Source organism: Nansenia antarctica (assembly GCF_963989245.1).
Source record: "Nansenia antarctica genome assembly, chromosome: 3".
NCBI classification, from domain to species: Eukaryota; Metazoa; Chordata; class Actinopteri; order Argentiniformes; family Microstomatidae; genus Nansenia; species Nansenia antarctica.
Window position 1 is genome coordinate 73,935,388 of NC_137688.1, and position 24,408 is coordinate 73,959,795.

Genomic DNA, 24,408 nt, shown 5'->3' on the forward strand with positions numbered 1-24,408 from the left:
CTAAGAGACAATGAGGTCTGTGGTGTCAAGTGCAAATAAAGACAACAATCTTAAGAAAATAAAAACAACTATAAAAGCAAGCTAAAAGACATGAGGTCAGTGGTGTTATAATACTATAATACTGTAAACATATATAAATGTATAAATAGGCACTTAGAATAGAGTTATTGCACATTTCTATTGCACTTTTTCAGTGATGGGCACCTGCCCAATAGGAATGAGCGGTTTTGTTTTCTGACAATCTAGGTTTTGGGCTGGTGGTTTTTGGTGGATTTAGCGGTTTTTAGACTGTGATTAGGCTGGAAATTGTCAATCCCATCTGGCAACCCTACATTAACCTGCCGTCCCCTTCCAACCTTCCCATCTGGCAACCCTGCTCACTCCCACTCATTTACATTACATGTTTGGCATTTAGCAGACACCTTATTCCAAAGTGACTTACAATCGATACATTTGAATACTAAGCAAGTGAATCATCAATCCACCAGTCGTAGCAGGAAGTGTAATCCAGCTCAGGCCAGGGGCCATTGATACTGTGGAGAGTTTATTAGGAAATGCAATCAAAATGGACAAACAGGTAATTCAGTATTTGAAAGATACTGGGTTGATAGACAAGATTTAACCCCCCCCCCCCCCCCCCCTTTCTTTAATTTTTAAGTTTTCACTGTCAAATATACCGTCCAAACACAGTCCGGTAGGTGGCAGTAATGCGCCTCAAGTTGGTCGCAAACCACCATTCAAATTGAAAAGAAGAAGAAGATGATTGGACATTAGTGTCAGTCACGTGGGCGCTCTCGAAGATCACGGCCGTGTCTCTTCAACTATCAGCTGCAACTAACTAACTAATTGTAATTGAATCCAAAACGTTTCTGTGTTCCAACCAGACGTCGTGTAGGTGAGTTGTTCATCGTGTTTCCTCTGCTAGCGTCGTCTAAACCGTCGAGGTTGTGTCTTTGTTAGTAAATGTTTTCTACCTGGCTAACAAGGCTAATGTTGGCCACTTAACCCTTTTAACCCTATTATTGATTATTAATAAAGCATTCCGCCGGGATTTATGTTGCTTTATATGGCTATAAAAGTCTCAGAAAATGTCCTAGGAGTCAACTTAGTGCTTTTGCCCCCTTTCCAGGATTGCTTCAGCTTTCACCCAGGGTTAGAGGTAGGTATCAGGCTTTCATCCAGGGTTAGAGGTAGGTAGCAGGCTTTCACCCAGGGTTAGAGGTAGGTAGCAGGCTTTCACCCAGGGTTAGAGGTAGGTATCAGGGTTTCACCCAGGGTTAGAGGTAGGCATACAGTATATGGCAGTTATGTAACATTACTATGTTATGAGTGTGTAACAACAGTTATGTAACATTACTATGTTATGAGTGTGTAACAACAGTTATGTAACATTACTATGTTATGAGTGTGTAACAACAGTTATGTAACATTACTATGTTATGAGTGTGTAACAACATCTACTAGTTACCTAGTTACCTCACTGGTCTGGCCTAGTTACCTCCCTGGTCTGGCCTAGTTACCTAGTTACCTAGTTACCTCCCTGGTCTGGCCTAGTTACCTAGTTACCTCCCTGGTCTGGCCTAGTTACCTAGTTACCTCCCTGGCCTGGCCTAGTTACCTAGTTACCTCCCTGGTCTGGCCTAGTTACCTAGTTACCTCCCTGGTCTGGCCTAGTTACCTCCCTGGTCTGGCCTAGTTACCTAGTTACCTCCCTGGTCTGGCCTAGTTACCTAGTTAGTGGAGGTTATTGGTTGACAGTTTTGACAGTTTCCCAGATGTCGGCCCGCGGCTCCCAGAGGGCTAGCTTCACCCAGGGCCGCCCTGCCCCCCCCAGCCTCTCTGGAGGCAGCACCAGCCCCAGGACGGGTAAGCCAACATGTCTGACAACCAGTCACATGTGTTTGTGTTGCACGTTTACATCTAGAATACAAACCCTTGTCTTAACGTGTCCCTGTGTCCTAACATGTCCCTGTGTCCTAACATGTCCCTGTGTGTCTTAACATGTCCCTGTGTGTCTTAACATGTCCCTGTGTCTTAACATGTCCCTGTGTGTCTTAACATGTCCCTGTGTGTCTTAACATGTCCCTGTGTCCTAACAGGTCCCTGTGTCCTAACATGTCCCTGTGTGTCCTAACATGTCCCTGTGTGTCTTAACATGTCCCTGTGTCCTAACATGTCCCTGTGTGTCTTAACATGTCCCTGTGTGTCTTAACATGTCCCTGTGTCCTAACATGTCCCTGTGTCCTAACATGTCCCTGTGTCCTAACAGGTCCCTGTGTGTCTTAACATGTCCCTGTGTCCTAACATGTCCCTGTGTGTCTTAACATGTCCCTGTGTCCTAACATGTCCCTGTGTGTCTTAATATGTCCCTGTGTGTCTTAATATGTCTCTGTGTGTCCTAACATGTCCCTGTGTCCTAACATGTCCCTGTGTGTCTTAACATGTCCCTGTGTGTCTTAACATGTCCCTGTGTCTTAACATGTCCCTGTGTCTAGGGATGCTCCGATTTATCGGCCACCGATTTAAATCGGCCGATTTCACTCCAAATGACTCGATCGGTGATCGGCAAAAATGGCCGGTCGCAAAACCCGATTTTTTTTATTTATTTTTTATTTTAATTTTTTTTCCTGGGGAAGATAACTGAACAGAAAACATAGGAGGACGTAACAGTATGTAAACCATGAAGGCCACGTTTATGATGTCTTTTATACAGCCATATCGACTGACTTGGGCTTCAGGCCCTAACTGGGTGATAGGCCAGACCTTTACTATGCCATAAAAATGGGTCTGCGTTTGCTTGGTGCCTAATGGATCAAAACTTTTGTCTAAAAAGCAAAAAATATGTAGGCTATCCAGTCAGTAGGCCTACAGTTATGTATTTTTTTAAAAATCGGTATCGGTATCGGTTGATCTTGAGGAAAAAAATCGGTGATCGGTATCGGCCCCAAAAATCCAGATCGGAGCATCCCTACCTGTGTCTTAACATGTCCCTGTGTCTTAACATGTCCCTGTGTCCTAACATGTCCCTGTGTGTCCTAACATGTCCCTGTGTGTCTTAACATGTCCCTGTGTGTCTTAACATGTCCCTGTGTGTCTTAACATGTCCCTGTGTCCTAACATGTCCCTGTGTGTCTTAACATGTCCCTGTGTGTCTTAACATGTCCCTGTGTGTCTTAACATGTCCCTGTGTCCTAACATGTCCCTGTGTCCTAACATGTCCCTGTGTGTCTTAACATGTCCCTGTGTGTCTTAACATGTCCCTGTGTGTCTTAACATGTCCCTGTGTCCGTGTCGTAACATGTCCCTGTGTCCTTGTCTTAACATGTCCCTGTGTCCTTGTCTTAACATGTCCCTGTGTGTCTTAACATGTCCCTGCAGTGTTTCCCCTAGGTTTGCTGCCTTGGGGGGGTGGCATGGACCGTGGCATGGACCCTCCCGCCCCAGGGGGTAAGACCCTGCCACATACCAGCGTCGTGTCCAGGGGGGGGTGTACTTGTACATTAAGCCGCCTCACGCTACGGAAACAGGAGATAGGCTCCTGCCCTATGGGCCGTTAGGCTCCAGAACCATCGGTTCTCAAGGCTACTTACTTATGTGGTCTTGACTACCTATCCACTTTCTCACCTGGTTCTTGCTGTCTCTCTCTCTGGTGTGCCGACACCATCCTGCTCTCTCTCCTTCTCTCCCTCTCTATCCTCCTCTCTCCCTCTTTTGCTGTCAACCAAAAGGCAAACATAACAACCAGAGTATGTATAATCTAATAAGAGGTATAAATGTATCCATATCAATTCATAACATAATTAAAATTGAATATTGGATTTCTGTGGGCAATGCAGTCAGATAATGTCATTTTGACTCTCACCTGAAAACAATTGTATGTCCAACTATAAAAAAAACGGACATTTCCAATGCTTCAATCCACTGTCCATGTACTGTAAATATGCCATTATGGTATTACCATAAAGCCCAATTCTAGCAGAATAAGAAAGATTGTATATCTACTTTAAGTAAAATAATAAAGTGCATCCAGTTATAGGGTTGCAAAAAGAATCGATGAAATCGCTAAAAATCGATAATGAAATTTGTCGGCGACAAATTCCATTATCGATTCGTCGGGTCTTGTTCCATAACAAACCTACTTCCTGTTGACGCATGCCACGCTGTCTTGCGGAGCCGGCACGGCGGCTACATTTAAATCATGGCGGAGGCGGAGAAAACGACTCGACCGAAATCGTCCAAGGTATACGAGTTTAACATTGGCTGTACCCATGCCATATGTTGCGTTTTGAAGTGAGGATCATTCGTTTCACTGGCACAGCTGTAGGCCTAAGTTAGTTCTTCTCGTTTATCTAATAGATTCTCCCTCTTAATGACCTATTGTATTTTTAGCTTGCTATTCGCATTCTATGCCTTCAGCACCGGAGTATGCTCATAGTCACTTGTATTAGTAAGGAGATGCACTTGTGAGTTCTGGCGAAGCGTCAGCTAAATGACTGTAATGTAATGCAATGCGATAGCCAGTGAGTGTTTGCTCGCATTCATGAATTCAATATTGCATGACAAGTGTATTTAGCTAGCTGGCTAACGTCAGTGGTAGAGCAGAGGTGATAAGCTAAAGGCTAGCTAGTGGTAGCCTACCAAGCTACCCGTGAGTTAGAGTGAGGCACTGACTGTAGCCTAGCCTATTGTATGGAGTGAGAGGACACATTGCATTGTTTTGGAGCACATCTGTTATATAAAAACATTAGTGTCTTGTCTGTAGCCTATATTGCACTTTGGGTTACTGACCTTTACATTAAACAAAGTTATTACCTAAAACAATGCATGTATTGAGCTAGAGTTCAACTACTTTATTGAAACAATCTACCGCCATAGTCCATGGCCTGTTGTTAAACCTATTTGATGTAGCAAAGCCTTTTTTATTTATATTATTTATTATTTTTTATTAATACTTATTCATTTTGCACATGTATATGTATAGGCCTGGCTGATTTAGAAAACCTAAAAGAAAATTTGCGAAAGAAATCTTTTTTTTTCTTTTATCCGATTAATCGAAAAAATAATCGGCAGATTAATCGATTACCAAAATAATCGTTAGTTGCAGCCCTATCCAGTTAGTTCTTTAGCTGGCAAGTGTGCAGCAGACTAGCTCATCTCATCACATCTGAGCTAGCCAGCTTGCTAGTTGTTTGACACTATTTACACCATGAAACTATAGTCAGACACTTTCTAGTCACAATAATAACAACCAATTTTAACCAACTTTCTCTGTCAGAACACTCAGCAATTATATTTGCTAACGTTTCAACTTGCTTACTTTCATCTGCAGACATCTCACCCTGCAAAAACTCTCTCGCGCGCACACACTCGCGCACAATCTTGTATTATTCTCCAGTGCTGGCACAGCGAAGCGAAGTGTGGAGATAGGTCTAGTTATATGAGACTACTGGCGGACTAACGTTACCAACGAGCCCATGGGCTTGCCACTCGCCAGATTCGAGGTTGGGTGTGTTTAAAAAAAAAAACACCCATATTTTAGCCTGCTTGTCAGATGGTTGGTGTCTACGACCGTAATAATTCCTCTTTCTTGGGGAGGCGGGGGGTTCCGTTGGTGTCCCTGCGTGTCTTAACATGTCTCTGTGTGTCCTTGTCCCAGGGCCTGTGGGCCTCCAGGCGTTGATTGACAGGTACAGGAGGGGGGAGACCCATGCTGTGACGGCTCTCTACCAGCTGGCCCGGGTGCTGCAGCTGCAGATGGACCTGAAGGAGACCACAGGTACACACACACACACACACACACAGAGCAGTGATGGGAGATGTGTGTCTGGGTTTCCGTTAACCGGTAATTACCGGTCTTTGTCCGGTAAAATATGTTGATGTCCAACATATTTAAACCTCTTCGGTCATAATGTCCGGTGAAAATAATTCCCTCTAAACACAATTTGAATACAATTTGCAAAAATTTAATTGTCACATATTCTGATTCCTTCTATATTAAAAAAGACGAATATATAGGCTATTTCTTTTATTTTATTATTAATGTGTAGGCTAGCCTATGCGATGAACAAACAGCGGTAATAAGCGGTTGCCAGATTTAGTTTAGTTTATTAGTTTATTATATCGAGGACAATCCAAATACATGAACCATATAAAATACAGTAAAAAAAGGCAGCGTTAGCCTAGTCGGCTAATTTTCAGCTGAAGTCCCCGGCCAGTTGCAACATGGCATCCTGAAAAGTAACGTCATTAATTAAAATAAAACATTTCAATATTCTAAGAACACGTGACTGAGACAAGGTACCTCAACATCACACTTGACAAAAAACTCAAGTAAGCAAGCTGAGGTGATTACAAGCGGATGCAACAAACACTATCAGCGCATAGGGGACAGGGACACATGAAGTCATGGCAAACACGTAGAAGCTCACACAAGCCAGAGCATGTTTACAAACCACACCACATACACACTTATGGGAGCAGCGACATTTCAAGCACATAGAAGCCACAGGACAATTACAGGCCACACAACATTAAGCACTTACAAACAGCAATACATTAAACAAACCAAAACATTAAAAAAAGGTGTTATGGAGAGGCAGCACAGAGAGGGATTAATGAGGACAAGTATAGTTCTGTGTCAGCCAGGCTTTCATGTGTGTTGTGAAGGTGGAGTAAGTATGTATGTCTTTGAGTTGGTTGGGTAGTGAGTTCCAGTTTTCTCTTGCTATCACTGAGAAGGATTGTTTACTGAAGGTGCTTTTCCTGAATGGAACTATAAGGTCGCCACGAGAGGTGCTTCTGGTGGGCCGTAAGCTGTGGTCACGCTGGTTTGAGTTTAGGGATATCAATGTTATATATTTGTGTATGTTTTATCTGTATGTATTAAATGTTATAATTGTTCCACATTTGAGACCTGTCTTCCCCCTTCAGTTATTCAGTCGGTGTCCATCATTTTAGTTCAATTTAGTCTATTTATAGCGTTTAATTTGTGCCACTAAGGTGAAATAGTCCACGGGTGTGTATCCCCCCGATACATCCTCCTCATTCTCATACTCCCGAGTCCGAGTAAGTATAATTTGACAGGCAGCTAAACTTAATGCCTTCCCAACCAGCGAGACGTGGTTATAGAAATTACGTTGTTTTATTGATAAAAAGGTTAAAACTGGAAAGAGAAAATAGAAAACTCACATTACTGTCGTGAATCCCAAACAATTGAACAGACTTCAGACTCCACGTAATGTGGAGGACTTAACAGACTGTGGAGTCCGTTCATTGATCAATGCAGTCCGTTCAAATAGGCATCAAAAGCTAAAGCTATGGCATAGAATCATGAAAGCCTATATTATTATATAGCTCACATCTAATCGTATCGGATGAGAAATAGACATTAAATGGCATATATAGGCGACACAACAGCTAATCACCGTGACAACACCTATATTATATATTAATATGATGACCGGAATTTCTCTCCCGTTTGTCCGGTACATTGAAATCTTCCCGGACGCGTTGACCGGCACCAATTTTTTCTAACGGAATCCCTGGTGTGTGTGTAGTATGACTGTAGTCTCCTGTTCATCATGTTTGTTAGACTGGCAGGCAGGGTTCGACATTAACGGTTGCCCGATTGCCTGGGGCAAGTAAAAAAGAATTGCGGGCAAGTAAACCTGTCCTTGACTTGCCCAGTCGGGCAAGTACCAATTCAGCGTGATTTAAAAAATAAAATATTTTGCGATTTCTCCTATCAGTTGTGGGCTGCCGCTGTCTGCCTTGGCCAAACCTCTCTGCCTGTTGGGAATGACGTTGTTGACGTCATTAGACGTATCTTTTAGTTTGTTCATTCAAAACATGACTGAAGGCTCGCAGCCGAGGTTAGCAAAGTTAGATTATGAGAAAAATAATAGACGCAGAACCATATCCGTGGGTGGAGAAGGATACCACAGTACCAGCTATGTACTTGTAATTGTCTGCAGACAATTCCCGGGCAGGTGAACTAGGGCTGGGACAAAATATTGATACAGCGATTTTCTTATCGTGGCCTCTTGCGATACAATGATCGATTCACGTCGCCAAATATCGATTTACTGTATATGCCGGTATGTTTTTCTGGCAGTTGCGCGTTGTAAAAACTCAAGCGTCAAACTCTGCCGTGTAGTATTCGACAGATGTAGAAACGTAGATGCCTCATTGGCCACTGCTAAATGTAGCCGCTATGCGTCTGACAGTCTATCGTCTCAAACAAGGCTTCTACTGTATGTAATATCTATGGTATCTACTGTATGTAATATCTATGGTATCTACTGTATGTAATATCTATGGTATCTACTGTATGTGATATCTATGGTATCTACTGTATGTAATATCTATGGTATTTACTGTATGTAATATCTATGGTATCCGCAGTGTAAAGTTTTATTTAGTCACAACAAGGACAGTATTCAAGCGCCCAGGCTATGCCACAACACCTTGTATCCGTTCACAAACTGTTTGAGAAAGCTGATAAAGTAGCATGTTATCTATTTAAAATGTGACAAACAATGTCAAAGGAAATGCAACGTCGTGGATTCTAAATGGTAGAGGACCTGCATGTCACTGCCACTGAATAATAACGCGCCCATTGATACTTTGTGCTCCGTGCCAGATAGTGCTACCACTGTGCCAGATAGTGCTACCAATGTGTTAACGTTTCTTTGTCTCAAGTGGGGTCATGGAATCGTGCATATGTTATTCATATCTTGCTGTAAGTTCTATGGTATCCATAGAACTTACAGTTCCAATCTCATCTACCCACCTCTTTCTACTGACCATGACTTTATCGCCGCAGGCGGTCTCTGGAATTGCCAGTCGGCGGTCCGGAAAGCTGACGCTATCTCAGCTTATGCATCTCTTATGGCCCTCAATTTCCTTGCTCTCACTGAGACCTGGATCACACCAGAAAACACAGCTACACCGGCAGCCCTCTCTGCCGCCTACTCCTTTTCTCATTCCCCTAGACCCTCTGGTCGAGGGGGAGGCACAGGACTCCTCATCTCGCCCAAGTGGTCACACACTGTCCTTCCCCTGGCACACTTGTCTACATCCTCCTTTGAATTTCATGCTGCTTTTGTCTCTTCCCCGGTCAAACTCCACATTGTCGTCATCTATCGCCCCCCAGGCCAACTCGGTGACTTCCTAGGCGAGATGGATGGCCTTCTCAGCTCTTTCCCTGATGATGGCACTCCGCTCGTACTACTAGGTGACTTCAATTTCCAATCTGAGAAGCTTCTCTCATCTGGAGTACTTGACCTTCTCCTCTCCTTCGGCCTTACCCTGTCCCCCTCTCCTCCGACTCATAAGGCAGGCAATCAGCTCGACCTTGTCTTCACCAGATCTTCCCACACTTCCAACCTTACCGTTACCCCTCTTCCAGTTTCTGATCACCACTTTATATCCTTCTCCCTTCCCCTCAAAACTTCCTCTTCCCTCTCAGCCTCTAACCACTTAAGACCCTCTCGTCGTAACCTACGTACCCTGTCCCCCAGCGCCCTCTCTTCTTCTGTCCTATCCTCCCTACCCTCTGTCGAATCCTTCTCCCTTCTATCCACTGATGCGGCATCCTCAACCCTTCTGTCCGCTCTCACCTCCGACACCCTCTGTCCACTAACCTTGAAACCAGCTCGATCCTCTCCTCGAGCTCCCTGGCTCTCTGAAACGCTACATGCTTGTAGACTAGAGCTCAGAGCAGCTGAGAGGAAATGGAGAAAAACTGGCCTTTCTGATGACCTTAACCTCTATCACTCTCTCCTTGCCAACTACGCCTCCTCGGCATCAGCTGCTAAAACATCCTACTATCATTCAAAAATACATTCTTCTGCCTCTAATCCTAGAAAACTGTTCTCCACTTTCTCTTCACTCCTTAATCCACCTCCTCAAGGCTGGGCATTCCACTGAGACTGCGCTCCTTGCTGTCACGGAAGCCCTCCACTCTGCCCAAGCTTCCTCCCTCTCCTCTGTTCTCATTCTCCTTGACCTGTCTGCTGCCTTCGACACAGTCAATCACCAGATCCTTCTCTCCATCCTCTCAGACCTGGGCATCTCTGGCACCGCACACTCCTGGTTTTCTTCCTACCTGGCGGGCCGCTCCTACCAGGTGACCTGGAGAGAATCGCTATCTTCTCCACGAACCCTCTCCACTGGAGTTCCCCAGGGTTCCGTCCTAGGGCCCCTACTCTTCTCCCTCTACACCAAGTCTCTTGGCTCGGTAATCTCTTCACATGGGCTCTCCTACCACAGCTACGCAGACAACACTCAACTCTTCCTGTCCTTCCCCCCGTCTGATGTACACGTGGCAACCCGTATCTCAGCATGTCTCGCTGACATTTCAACTTGGATGGCTGACCACCATCTCAAGCTCAATCTTAACAAGACTGAGCTCCTCTTCATCCCCGGGAAAGCCTGCCCTCTCCAAGACTTCTCCATCACAGTGGAGAACTCTACTGTAACCCCCTCCCTGACAGCCAAGAACCTTGCAGGGATTAAAGTTCTCCGTCGCTACGACGGATTTCCGTAAATTTTTTCCAAGTCGCGACGGATTTCCGTCAATTGGCTACATATGTCCAGTGTACTAGAACCACTCTACTACGGAGTGTTTGTCCGTGAATAACACCGGCTATGCCCCGGGGTAGAAACACAAGACTATGGCTGGATAAGGTCTACAGGTCTCCACGGTCATTTTAAGCCGTCAACCAGCCCGCTACGACCACGGGAAGTCATGTTAAAAGTTAAGTTACTTCTGTTAAACTGGCGCTAAGCTAACATCGCTAGTCGCTAACTCCCTCCTGGCCTTAAAGAGACAAGCGCCCTTTTCTCATCTCAATCTCAAAGAGCTTCATTAGCTCACCACATCTACACATTTGGTCCCACACACTCCAGATTTGAACCCAAGGTTCTACCCAGGGTTAGTTACCCCTGGTAGAAAGCCCTTTGCTCTCAGACCTTCAGAACCCATTGAAAGTAGTGGAGGTACTCCAGAAGTCCAAATGCATCTCTAACCCTAGGAAACCCTAGGAAGCCCTAACCCTAATGGCATGAAAATGCAACATGTTGTACTCCCTGTACCCCTGTACGTGTGAGAACATGTCTTTTTACACTTGGCACTTCACATCAAGCATTAGAGCTCCCTACAGGTTCCCGCTAGCTCGCGTGCAAGGCCTCCCAGGAATGGCCTAGGACTCTGAAAGTTGATTTGGTACAATGTAGGGATACAATCAAGGAGTGTGTAGAGTTTGGTGACTGTGACTCTTTCCATGCCCGTTCCCTGGGCCCAAACGTACGCCAGCAGCAGCCACCCACTTTAATGAAGGCTTTTCCGGCCTAGTGGTTAAAGGAAGGTTAAAGGACTTTAGCTCAGCAACCACAAGTGCCACAGACACGGTTCAGATATTTTACGAATCGGCTCGGCCCCACCGACAGGCCACACCCACTTTCATACAAGCCACTCCCCCTAATTGTCTAAGCCACACCCATTATCTGATTATTTGTATGTCAGAGTCAACCCTTGCAATAAGTATCAATTTTATTTCATGAATTGAAAACAGCATTGATATCACATAAATCAGAATCAGAATCAGAATACTTTTATTGCCATGACATGTAAACATGTTAGGAATTTGGTTTGGAACAATGGAGCACGGTTTACAGCAGGACCGGTGCAAGACAGGACAAGACAGTGCAAACCAACATCGAAGTGCAAGAGTCATAATTAATATAAATATAAAGTGCAGAGATCAAGTGTTCAAGTGTTCATATCCAGACAGTCCAGTGGGGGTGGAGGGAGGGTAGATAGATAGATAGGGGGTCAGGTCAGGGGGGGGGGCAGCGGCATTTAGGAGCCGGATGGCTGTGGGGAAAAAGCTGTTTGTATGTCGGGCCTTCACAGTTTTTAGGGACCGCACCCTCCTGCCTGAGGGGAGCGGGGCGAAGAGACCGTGTCCTGGGTGTGCGGGGTCAGCCATGATCTTCCTGGCCCTCCCCAAAGCCCTACTTTTAAACAGGGCCTCAAGGGGGGGCAAAGGGCAGCCAATCACCCTCTCCGCCGAGCGTATCACATAAAAGCAAACTGGCAATAGAAAAGCTGTTCAAAAGAATCTTCTTCCCTTAAAACGCTAACGTTATAAAATACAAACATATAGTGGAGGTTAAAATGAGAATATGACTTGGCTTGAACAAATTTTCAGTCAGGAGATTTTTTTTTGCTTTAATCCCTGACCTTGGAGTGATCCTGGATAACCGACTATCCTGTGCGGAGAACATTGCAGCAACGGCTCGCTCCTGCAGATTCCTCCTCTACAACATCAGAAGGATACGACCATTCCTTACCAGAGAGGCAGCGCAACTCTTGATCCAGGCACTGGTCATCTCCCGCCTGGATTACTGCAATGCACTCCTGGCGGGGCTCCCCGCTTCAGCCATTAGACCTCTGCAGCTCATCCAGAATGCTGCTGCCCGGCTGGTATTCAACCTCCCCAAATACTCGCATGTCACCCCTCTCCTTCGCACCCTGCACTGGCTCCCGATAGCAGCTCGCATCAGATTCAAGACCCTGGTGCTTGCATACCAGGCAGCTAAAGGGACAGCCCCTGCCTACCTGAAGGAAATGGTAACCCTCCAAACCCCTGCCCGCTCACTCCGCTCCTCCACCTCGGCTGGCCGACTGGCCCCTCCTCCTCTACACAGCAGTCGGGCTGCCCGATCACGTCTCTTCACAACACTGGCTCCCCGCTGGTGGAATGAGCTCCCCACGGCTGTCAGAACGGCAGAGTCACTACCCATCTTCCGTCGTAGACTGAAGACCCATCTCTTCAGGTTACATCTTAACTGCTCCTCCTGAGACATCTTCCGACCCTCACCTCTACGTCTCCTAAAGACACCCGCTTTCCCCTCTACTGTGTCCCTAGAACTTCTATTGCCCCCCTTGTACTGTTTCTCAGTTTCTCCAGTAAAAAAAAATAAAAAAAAAGTTTTAGTAGAAGGCGATAATAGGGAGAAGGTTTTTCCTTCTATCCGTGGCCCCCGGCCCGAGCTAGAGTACTCTTCCTGCAACGAATGGTGGACTGCTGATTCACATGCTTAGTATTCAAATGTATTGATTGTAAGTCGCTTTGGAATAAGGCGTCTGCTAAATGCCAAAAATGTAAATGTAAATGGTATCCCACTTGAAGTTGTAGGTAAATGTTCCATTGGTTTATTATATGGTAATTTGGTAATTATATTATGAAGCTACTCTTCCGATTAATGAGACAACAGAAAATATATTTTAATAAGTAAAATGCATAGTTTAATATTATCAGTATGTATAGCATAATGATACTGCTGGCTGCTCTGTAGCCTCTTTTCTAAATAGGACATGTACATCAGTCTTCACATAGATACAATAGATATCTATAGTCCTTCCTTAAACATTTTAACTCCAGCTTTCTGGGCAGTTCGGCCTTTTGGCACTTTATTTTGTATGATGGCTGTCACACATGGACAAGTGGCAGTCAGTGTGTGTGTATGTTAGAGACGAGGATGAAAGATGTCGGCTAGACCTAATTTAGTGTTTGTTTCATTGTTCACAACCAGCAACAACAAAGTGAATGAATAAAAAACATAATTCCTGCTTTTTGCCTTCATAATGGTATTTTTTCTTCAGTTAACACAGATATCGTGATGTATCGTTGATGACTTGTCTTACAATGTATCGAATATCGCAGAATCGCTGTATCGTGATACCATCGGTATCGGGGCACAACATATTGTAAGGTTATTGTATCATGAGTTACCCACCCGTGAACTGTGACCCGGCATTAAACATGTGGCTCACCTGTACAGAGAGGCATGGAGGGTGTAATTGGCCCTGTCTGAATACTCTGAAATAGCACTTATCATTTCACTGATCTGAAATGACTACAGATTGACAGGTTACATTTCTGCCATATTGCTTTTACCCATCCGTGCTACAAATAAGTTAATAGTTGGAACCAATTCTCATCTACAATCAAATATAATGATTGATGTAATATCAGGGTATCCACGGTGTCTTGAAAAGTATTAAAAGTTGATAAATCAATTTTGGGAAAATCAAGACCCTTAATAAGTATTAAAAAGTCTTATCACGATTTTATGAGGTCTTGAATTTTGTATGTATTTTTCTGAATTAGACTTTGTCCAAAGAGTTTGAGTCCTAAAACCTTTTAGTAAAAGTTCGTGAATTTATTCGTTTTATTAAAAAACAAAGATGAACCGGAAATTCTGTTGTATGATAGTGGTCTAGTCTATTGCAAACTAAAACTGTTAAGTTAAAGGTGTCACTGATGTAAACGGTTACAGCTCCAAGTGGCGGTGAGGTCTGGAAAAATATTGACAAGGTCTTTAAAAAGTTTTAGAAAGGTATTGAAATGAACCTCAAGATTCCTGTATATACCCTGAATATAGCTGAATATATGAACACAGTTTTTTAAGAAACGTGTCTTCTGTAGCGATTTACACACAATCAACAGGCAACGGATCTTAGAAGTATGTTGTGAGAGAAATCTATGCGCCGCACAGCCGGCAACGGTAAGCAAGTAAAAATGTAGATGGGCAAGTAGATTTGAGAAGCACTTGGCCTGCAGGGCAAGTAGGAAAAAACCTTAACGTCTGACTTTCTCTCTCTCTGTTTCTCTCTCTGTTTCTCTCTCTCCCTCTCTCTCTCTCTCTCTCTCCTCCCCCCCCCCAGGGTTCCCTCTCCCAGGGTTATACTTTGCGTTCTGTGTGGTGGTGGATGATCACCAGTACCAGGTGGGTATGGGTGTCTCCAAGAAGGAGGCCCGCGCCAAGGCTGCTCAGCTGGCCCTGGACGCCCTGCTGCCCAGCCTGGAGGACACCCTGCTGACCCCCACCCTGGACACCCCAGGTCAGTACCCCCCCCCCCTGGACGCCCCAGGTCAGTACCCCCCCCCCCCCCTGGACACCCCAGGTCAGTACCCCCCCCCCCCCCCCCCCTGGACACCCCAGGTCAGTACCCCCCCCCTGGACACCCCAGGTCAGTACCCCCCCCCCTGGACGCCCCAGGTCAGTACCCCCCCCCCCCTGGACACCCCAGGTCAGTACCCCCCCCCCCCCCCCCCCTGGACACCCCAGGTCAGTACCCCCCCCCCTGGACACCCCAGGTCAGTACCCCCCCCTGAAAAAAAATCACCAAAAACTAGAGGGTGGCAACATAAAAAAGAAAAAGAAAATAGCGGTTAAGTCATTAAAGCCGAGCAGGTGATTTTATATAGTAGGTGATCAAATACCAAGATATCCTACAGCTGCAGCGGAACATGCGGAACGCGAACGCGAACCGGCACGTTTCTTTGCCGGTGTGAAAGCCCTAACAGTGAGGTGTGTGTGTGTGTGTGTGTGTGTGTGTGTGTGTGTGTGTGTGTGTGTGTGTGTGTCAGGGCCTCCTCCCCTCCCCGTCAGTGAGAGGCCGTCCCCAGACTCAGACGTCAACTCTAGAAGACCCCTCTATGGCAAGACTGTCTGTCTGTCTGTCTCTGTCTGCCTGTCTGTCTCTGTCTGACTGTCTGCCTGACTGTCTGTCTCTGCTTGTCTGTCTGTCTGTCTGCCTGCCTGCCTGTCTCTGTTTGTCTGTCTGTCTCTGTCTGTCTGTCTGTAGGCCTGTCTGTCTCTGTCTGCCTGTCTGTCTGCCTGCCTGTCTGTCTCTGTCTGTCTCTGTCTGTCTGTCTCTGCCTGCCTGTCTCTGCCTGTCTGTCTGCCTGTCTGCCTGTCTGTCTGTCTGTCTCTGCCTGTCTGTATCTGTCTGTCTGTCCCTGTCTTTCTGCCTGCCTGCCTGTCTGTCTGTCTGTGCCTGCCTGTCTGTCTGTCTCTGTCTGCCTGCCTTTCTCTGTCCGTCTCTGTCTGCCTGCCTGTCTTTCTGCCTGCCTGCCTGTCTGTCTGTCTGCCTGTCTGTCTGTTTCTGCCTGACTGTCTGTCTGTCTCTGCCTGCCTGTCTGTCTGTCTCTCTGTCTGTCTCTCTCTGTCTGTCTCTGTGCATAACGCTTTTTTTTCGTATGACGGATTTTAAAAATATGCATACGAAACAAAACGCATCAGTGTGCAAAGACCTTTAGTTGTGTGTTCTGCTGCTGACCCCCTCCTGTCCTGCGTGTGGCGCTGTAGAGCACCAGGTGTCCCAGGTATCCCAGGCCGTCAGGGAGCAGCTGGCCAGGCTCACCCAGGAATACCCTCAGTTCTCCGGCTGCGGAGCCACGGTGGCAGCCTTCGTCTCCCAGTCACGTGAGTGGGCGGAGAGGGAGGGGGAGGAGAGGAGAGGGAGAGGAGAGGGAGAGGAGGGGGGGGAAGGAGAGGGGCGAGGGGCTACTGTACTTTCCACGTCACACGCACACCCTGGTAGTAACCCTCCTACACACTCACACACCCTGGTAGTAACCCTCCTACACACACCCTGGTAGTAACCCTCCTACACACACCCTGGTAGTAACCCTGCTACACACACCCTGGTAGTAACCCTCCTAGAGACTGACATGGCAGACCCCCCCCCCTCCTCCTCCAGCCTCGGGGTGCGAGGTGGTTGCCATGGGGACCGGGAGCAGCAACAGCAGGGAGAGCCCTGCGGCCGATGGACGCCTCCTCCACGACTCCAACGCTGTCGTCACCGCCAGGAGGTCCCTGATGAGGTGGGGGGGGGGGGTCTGATGAGGTGGGGGGGGGGTCTGATGAGATGGGGGGGGGGGGGGGGTAGTCTGCAGTAACTAACTAGCTGTTCTGAGAACTAACAAGTACATTTTATGTTCGGACAAGTTGACTTCCTCCATGAATCAGTATGTATTAATATGTATTAATATCCACAAAAAATGAATTCCTCCTTCAGTCATCCGATCGGAAGAGTCATAAATGTTTTAACGAGCCGCACCTCATTCTCCCTGTCTATGAGGCGGCGTAGCTTGTCTATGAGACAGGTAGGTAGACAGACAGACAGGTAGGTAGGCAGACAGGTAGGTAGGCAGATAGGTAGGTAGACAGACAGACAGGTAGGTAGGCAGACAGACAGACAGACAGACAGGTAGGCAGACAGACAGGTAGGGTTGTCAGAATGCTGCCAGGAGGGTGGTGTGCTGTTTCCTGTTCCTCAGAATGTTCCTTCAGCCCTGCCTCCTCCTCTGCATAGACTACTACCTGTGTGTGTGTGTGTGTGTGTGTGTGTGTGTGTGTGTGTGTGTGTGTGTGTGTGTGTGTGTGTGTGTGTGTGTGTGTAGGTACCTGTACAGGCACGTGTGGCTGTTCTTCAGCAGGAACCAGAGTCTGGTGGAGAAGTCGGTCTTCCAGCTGGACGAGACCAGCGGGCTGCTGGGCCTGAAGGCCGGGAACACCCTGCACCTCTACCTCAGCCAGAGGCCTGCTGGGGCTGCCAAAACCCCCGCTAACCTGTACTATAACACCTCTATAACACCCTATAACCTGTACTATAACCCCTCTATAACCCCTCTATAACACCTCTACAACACCTCTACAACACCTCTACAACCCTTCTCCCCCTCCCCCTCCCCCCTGTCCCTCTCTAACAACCCTTCTCTCCCCCCCAGGCGTCTGAGGCCCCTGTCCCTGGCTGCCTGTGAGAACCAGCTGGGTCTGCACGTGGCCCTGGGGGGCAGCGTGTTCAGCCTGTGCTCCTCCCCCCTGCTGCTGGACTCCCCCGCCACCCCCTCCTCCCCCCTGCAGCAGGCCTCCCGGCTGATCAGCATGTCCGCCAGCGACAAGCTCATGCAGTGGCAGGTCCTGGGCCTCCAGGGGGCGCTGCTGAGCCACTTCATAGAGCCCGTCTACGTCAGCAGCATCCTCATAGGTGAGCAGGTCACACCTGGGGCCTTCACACCTGGGGCCTTCACACCTCCTAGGGCCTTCACACCTCCTAGGGCCTTCACACCTTGGCCTTCACACCTCCTAGGGCCTTCACACCTGGGGCCTTCACACCTCCTAGGGCCTTCACACCTCCTAGGGCAGGGGTGCCCAATACGTCGATCGCGATCGACCGGTCGATCGCAAAGGTAGTATGGGTAGATCGCATGGCATTGAACAAAACGGAAAAAAAATAAAAAAATAAAAAAAGTTCGCCTATCATCCATCCTCACTATGGCTTTTGCCACTTGATTGACGTACAGGTAAGCCAGTCTGAGATCTGATCTTTTCACCTACACCTAACACGCGGTTCACCACGAATGCGCAGTCAACAGCACCAACTACAAAATACCGGCGAGACTAATTACTAGGGATGCACCGAAATGAAAATTCTTGGCCGAGGCCGAAGCCGAATTTAAGGAAACACTTGGCCGAATACCGAATGTGTATCGGCAGTTTTTAATTATCATTGCATAAACTAAATACATTTTGCTTTTTATTCATGCTTCTCAAAGAAAGAAATTGAGATTGAAAAAAATGTTACTTTTATTGAACATTCCAGCAGACATCAGTCTATACCAACAAAGCACAATAAATAAAATAAATCAGTCAAATTAAATGTTTTTGTTTTCCCTGAATAGCTGCTGAAAGAAAATCTTTCATCAATGTAGGCTGAAGCTTTATTCATGACTTGTGTTAACAAGAATGATGTGCCATGATAATATTATTACAAAATACTTTGGAAGATTGCAAGTTAACTAATTAGGTGAACTCTCTTTAAAGAGATGCTACAGGATTTTGATAATTCTGTATGTTGTGGCTTAAGTATTGATGTCCGTATGGTTCAATGACATAGTGTTACGGCTGGGCCTTCACACACCCTCCCCCGCCCCCACAGCTCGAGCACAGCGTGCTCTCCGCCGCAGCTGAGGCTTGTCCCCGCTAATTAGATCTTCAGCCAAACCTGCACACCTGTCTCCACTCCCAATCAACCCTCTGTCTCCACTCCCAATCAACCCTCTGTCTACATCTACCCTGGACTTCCCTTCACTCATCGTCAGTTCTTCCCTAAGAATGACCTGGCAAGTATCATCAAAACACGCCCACTATTCGGTGGTAAACATTCGGTGTTTTCACACATTCGGCCGAATACCGAATGTGCTTTATTTTGCGATATTCGGCCGAATACATTTGGTGGCCGAATGTTCGGTGCATCCCTACTAATTACCTAGTTAGCCTTCCAATTTCTACTATTTACTATATAATACTAAATAAAGGCTATACAAATGAGTGGGGAAGCTGGACCAAGTAAGAAACCGATAACGTATAACTTCCATCCAGAATGGGAGGAGGACTTTTTTACACGATGTGATATTGGAAGTGCGTCTGTCTGATCTGCAAATCTACGATGGCTATTTCGAAGAAGGGAAATGTGGCAAAAGAGCGAAAACGTACGGCTGCAACGATAGCTTCTTATCCCGTCAGTCACGTTCTTGTTAAACACAAGAAGTCATTCAAAGACGGCGAAATTGTGAAAAAAGTTTCTCGAGGCTGCTGATTGCCTTTTCGATGACGGATCCACAGTGGCTGATGACACCTTGCAACCAGCTCCTACAGCCCTGACTATTAGAAACTAGCTGCCTCCTCCCAGTGCCAGGTCTCCCACTAAGGTAGAGAAATGCATTTATTTCCTCCTTTCAAACTAGGGAACTACCTGTTTTGTATCTGGTTTACTTTTCTGTTTGTTGGATCAGTAGTTGGCTATGGTACTGCAGACTGGCTGTCAGTGTGTGAGTGAGAGAAAGTGAGTGTGTGTGTGTGTGTGTGTGTGGGAGGGGGAGAGAGAGGGAGGGTTTGTGCTATGGCTCCCTATGCAGACTGGCAAATGTGTGTGTGTGTGTGTGTGAATGTGTGTGAGCGAGAATACCAAAGAGGGAGGGTTTGTGATGGTCTTCTCCTGTGGCTGTGTGACAGAGAGAGGGAAAGTGTATTGTGAGTTTACTATGCAGGCTGGGAACTGTGTGTGTGTGTGTTTGTAGTACGTGCATGTACGTTTGCGATGTTGAAACTAGACTGGTAGATCTTGGCAGACTGGCTACTTGAAAAGTAGATCTTGGTTCCAAAAAGTGTGAGCACCCCTGTCCTAGGGCCTTCACACCTGGGCCTTCACACCTCCTAGGGCCTTCACACCTGGGCCTTCACACCTCCTGGGGCCTTCACACCTCCCAGGGCCTTCACACCTCCTGGGGCCTTCACACCTCCTAGGGCCTTCACACCTCCTGGGGCCTTCACACCTGGGCCTTCACACCTCCTAGGGCCTTCACACCTCCTAGATCAGGGGTCGGCAACCTGCGGCTCCGGAGCCCTATGCGGCTCTTTTGCCCATCTTCAGTGGCTCCCTGAGGCTTTGACCACAAATTATATGGAAATTAACAACGATTATTTATTTTTTATGTTCCCGCGGTCTCTCTCCTTGAACTTACAACTCCCTGCTTACGCTGTAATGTTGTACGAGGGCCAATAGGATTCGGACATGTTGGCACATGACTAGTTATTATACATTTTATCTGGACCCAACATGAGACTGGATGTGACGTTTTTTTTTCAAGAGTAGACCTATATCCACAGGGATTGACGAAGTACTGCGGCAGGCAAAGCAGGAAACTATCCACATTGTCTACAACTTTGTGGCTAGATTTATATACGGACATCAGCGACGCACATCGATGAACGGGAGCTTCCCGGTGAGCGCTATTTGCCTACTTTTAAATGCAAAAAACTGCTTGTCTTTAGCTCAAACCGTTTCCGAATTATGAACTTCTAAAGAAGCCTTCTTTAAGAAGGTATGATATTTGGGCACCGGCGCCCCCGTGCTGCTGAGAGGGTTAAGTTTAACTTAAAATAGTGAAAAGAGGACGAGGGAGGCTAGTTTTCATTTGGTACTGTAGTCTACAGTCTGTAGAGTAGATTTGTCTATTTTTTGGCTTGCTCACTTCCTCCGGATGAAATTACAAAATTATCCATATTTTTTCTCAGGCTAGTATAGCCAGAGAGTATCAACCCACCTGTTAAAAGGCACCAGAATTATGGAAGCATATAGCTTCAAATGCTAATGCAATATGAGATTGCAATTGCATGTTCCACTTTTGCATGCATTCTTTCAGACAATATTCAAATGAAAATGCAATTCTAATGATTTGCATTTTCATTTTCATGTACCCGATACATCGCTCCCCTCTCTCTCCACTACTGCAATGCAAGGTGCGCAGGTGCTTAAATTACCTTGCAATATCACCCCCCATAACCATATGACTTCTCAATACGGTGATCAAGGCAATAAACAAACAATCAAAGTAGGATTACAGACTTTCAGTCTGCCTCCATCCATGTGGATGAACCACCCAAAGGCCTGAGGTGTTGTCGGAGGCATGAATATGATTTAGGGGGTATTTAGTATAACAGGCTGGGTTTATTGTGAGTTTACTTGTTTGTTTATTGCCTTGATCACCGTATTGAGAAGTCATATGGTTATGATATATGGCCTGCCGCCATATATCTAAATTGCTACTATTTACAACCAGTAGGCCTGCCGCCTACAGTCTCTCGCTGGAGTTTAAATTTAAGATAAGCTGGACGCTCTTAAGGACACTAACGTTTTCAGTCATCCTCCTATTTGTGAGTAACTGTTTTTTTACTGCTCCTATGGTGAGTTACTTATTTTCTATATTTTTATTTATAACGTAAAATGTGTTTTTAAGTTAAACAATTTAAGCTACTCACTGCCTTGTTTAAGAGGATTGTTATCTGACTGTAGTGTCTAGTTTGAATGTGAATGAATTAATGTGTGCAATAGCAACACAAATAAAGTTTTTTCCTAGGCTTTCACTCCTCCTAGGGCTTTCACTTCAGCCCAGAACCATGTACCCCAGCATCAGACCCATGTACCCCAGCATCAGACCCATGTACCCCAGCATCAGACCCATGTACCCCAGCATCAGACCCATGTACCCCAGCAGCCCCTCGTTGGTGCTGGTCAGCAACAGAACCCTGTTATCCCTGTGACCTTTAACCCTAACCCCCCCTCTCCCCGGTGTCTCCCCTCCCCCCGGTGTGTCCCCCTCTCCTCGGTGTCTCCCCCCCCCCAGGTGAGGTGAGCTGCGCTGACGTGCGGGGGGTGGAGATGGCCGTGACCCAGCGTGTGAACGGCATAACGCCCCTCCTGCCCGAGTTCTACTGCCTCTGCCAGCCTCGCATCAGCCTGGCCCCCGGGCCGGCACCAGAGAGCTGCCCCACCCCCGACACGCACCTGGCCCTCAACTGGAGCCAGGGAGACGACCTCTTCCCAGAGGTGGTGGACGGCCTGGGGGGCAAGACCCTGGAGGGGTGAGTCATTACACCCTGGAGGGGGGAGTCATTACACCCTGGAGGGGGGAGTCATTACACCCTGGAGGGGGGAGTCATTACACCCTGGAGGGGGGAGTCATTACACCCTGGAGGGGTGAGTCTATACCCTGGAGGGGGGAGTCTATACTACCCTGGAGGGGGGAGTCATTACACCCTGGAGGGGGGAGTCATTACACCCTGGAGGGGGGAGTCATTACACCCTGGAGGGGGGAGTCTATACTACCCTGGAGGGGGGAGTCATTACACCCTGGAGGGGGGAGTCATTACACCCTGGAGGGGGAGTCTATACTACCCTGGAGGGGGGAGTCATTACACCCTGGAGGGGGGGGTCTATACTACCCTGGAGGGGGGAGTCTATACTACCCCAGTGTTTCCACCCGGTAAAAAAATTGATATGGATCAATTTATACCTCTTATTAGATTATACATACTCTGGTTGTTATGTTTGCGTTTTGGTTGACAGCAAAAGAGGGAGAGAGGAGGATAGGGAGGGAGAGAAGGAGAGAGAGCAGGATGGTGTCGGCACACCAGAGAGAGAGACAGCAAGAACCAGGTGAGAAAGTGGACAGGTAGTCAAGACCACATAAGTAAGTAGCCTTGAGAACCGATGGTTCTGGAGCCTAATGGCCCATAGGGCAGGAGCCTATTTCCTGTTTCCGTAGCGTGAGGCGGCTTAATGTACAAGTTAGTACACCCCCTGGACATGACGCTGGTATGTGGCAGGGCCTTACCCCCTGGGCGGGTGGGGGGGTCCATGCCACGGTCCATGCCACCCCCCCAAGGCAGCAAACCTAGGGGAAACACTGCTACCCTGGAGGGGTGAGTCCTTACACCCTGGAGGGGGGAGTCATTACACCCTGGAGGGGGGAGTCATTACACCTTGGAGGGGGGAGTCTATACTACCCTGGAGGGGGGAGTCATTACACCTTGGAGGGGGGAGTCATTACACCCTGGAGGGGTGAGTCCTTACACCCTGGAGGGGGGAGTCTATACTAGGGGTGGGCATCAATGATCGACGATCGATAATTGATCGATAAGGATCTTGGTCGATCACAAAATATTTTGCTCGATAATCATTAATAAATTGGATTTTTTTTTTTTTTTTTTAGGACACTAACGTTTTCAGTCATCCTCCTATTTGTGAGTAACTGTTTTTTTACTGCTCCTATGTGAGTTACTTATTTTCTATATTTTTATTTATAACGTAAAATGTGTTTTTAAGTTAAACAATTTAGGCTACCGGTACTCACTGCCTTGTTTAAGAGGATTTTTATCTGACTGTAGTGTCTAGTTTGAATGTGAATGAATGAATGTGTGCAATAATGTTAGGTGTGAACAGAAGCCTGAACATTCCCTGGTCCAGTTACGCATGTCTGACGCAAGACGTTTTCGCGTGGGACAAGTTAACCAATCACAGCCAGGAGTTTCTCACGCCCCCCCCCTCCCCCAGGTCTCCCTTTAAGAGTGGTCCTGGTCTGGCCAGCCGGCTGTGCAAGGTGGCCATGTTGAGCCGCTTCAACCAGACGGCCAAAGAGGCGCAGAGACCCGAGCTGCTGAAGGCCGCCACCTACAGAGAGTCCAAGGTACTGCACCTAACACCCCTACAGACAGGCCAAGGTACTGCACCTAACACCCCTACAGACAGGCCAAGGTACTGCACCTAACACCCCTACAGACAGACCAAGGTACTGCACCTAATACCCCTACAGACAGACCAAGGTACTGCACCTAACACCCCTACAGACAGACCAAGGTACTGCACCTAACACCCCTACAGACAGGCCAAGGTACTGCACCTAACACCCCTACAGACAGACCAAGGTACTGCAAACACGCACTGCTCTGTCTACCAGGGAAGCAATGAACCTCCGATTTCTGCCTCCACCAGCCTCACCACCTGTCCTGTGTGTGTAGAGGATGGCCTAACTAACGTGTGTGTGTGTGTGTGTGTGTGTGTGTGTGTGTGTGTGTGTGTGTGTGTGTGTGTAGATGATGGCGTCGTCCTACCAGGAAGCCAAGCGTGTGATGAAGTCGTACCTGGCCCGGCAGGGCTATGGGTCCTGGGCGGTCAAACCCCCCCTCACTGACCTGTTCAGCCAATGA

General features: G+C 47.2%; 1 protein-coding gene across 1 annotated transcript; it reads left to right on the forward strand.

Annotated features, from left to right (window-relative positions):
• Window positions 1-1,775: 1,775 nt before the first annotated feature.
• Window positions 1,776-24,408, forward strand: LOC308154394 (adenosine deaminase domain-containing protein 1-like; the record flags this gene model as incomplete). Its single annotated transcript, XM_080527557.1, has 12 exons — window positions 1,776-1,866; window positions 2,100-2,105; window positions 2,270-2,275; window positions 5,657-5,776; window positions 14,753-14,944; window positions 16,165-16,281; window positions 16,559-16,682; window positions 17,262-17,432; window positions 17,589-17,848; window positions 22,047-22,284; window positions 23,756-23,888; window positions 24,295-24,408. 12 exons carry the CDS (start codon window positions 1,776-1,778, stop codon window positions 24,406-24,408), a joined length of 1,572 nt encoding a protein of 523 aa, XP_080383683.1.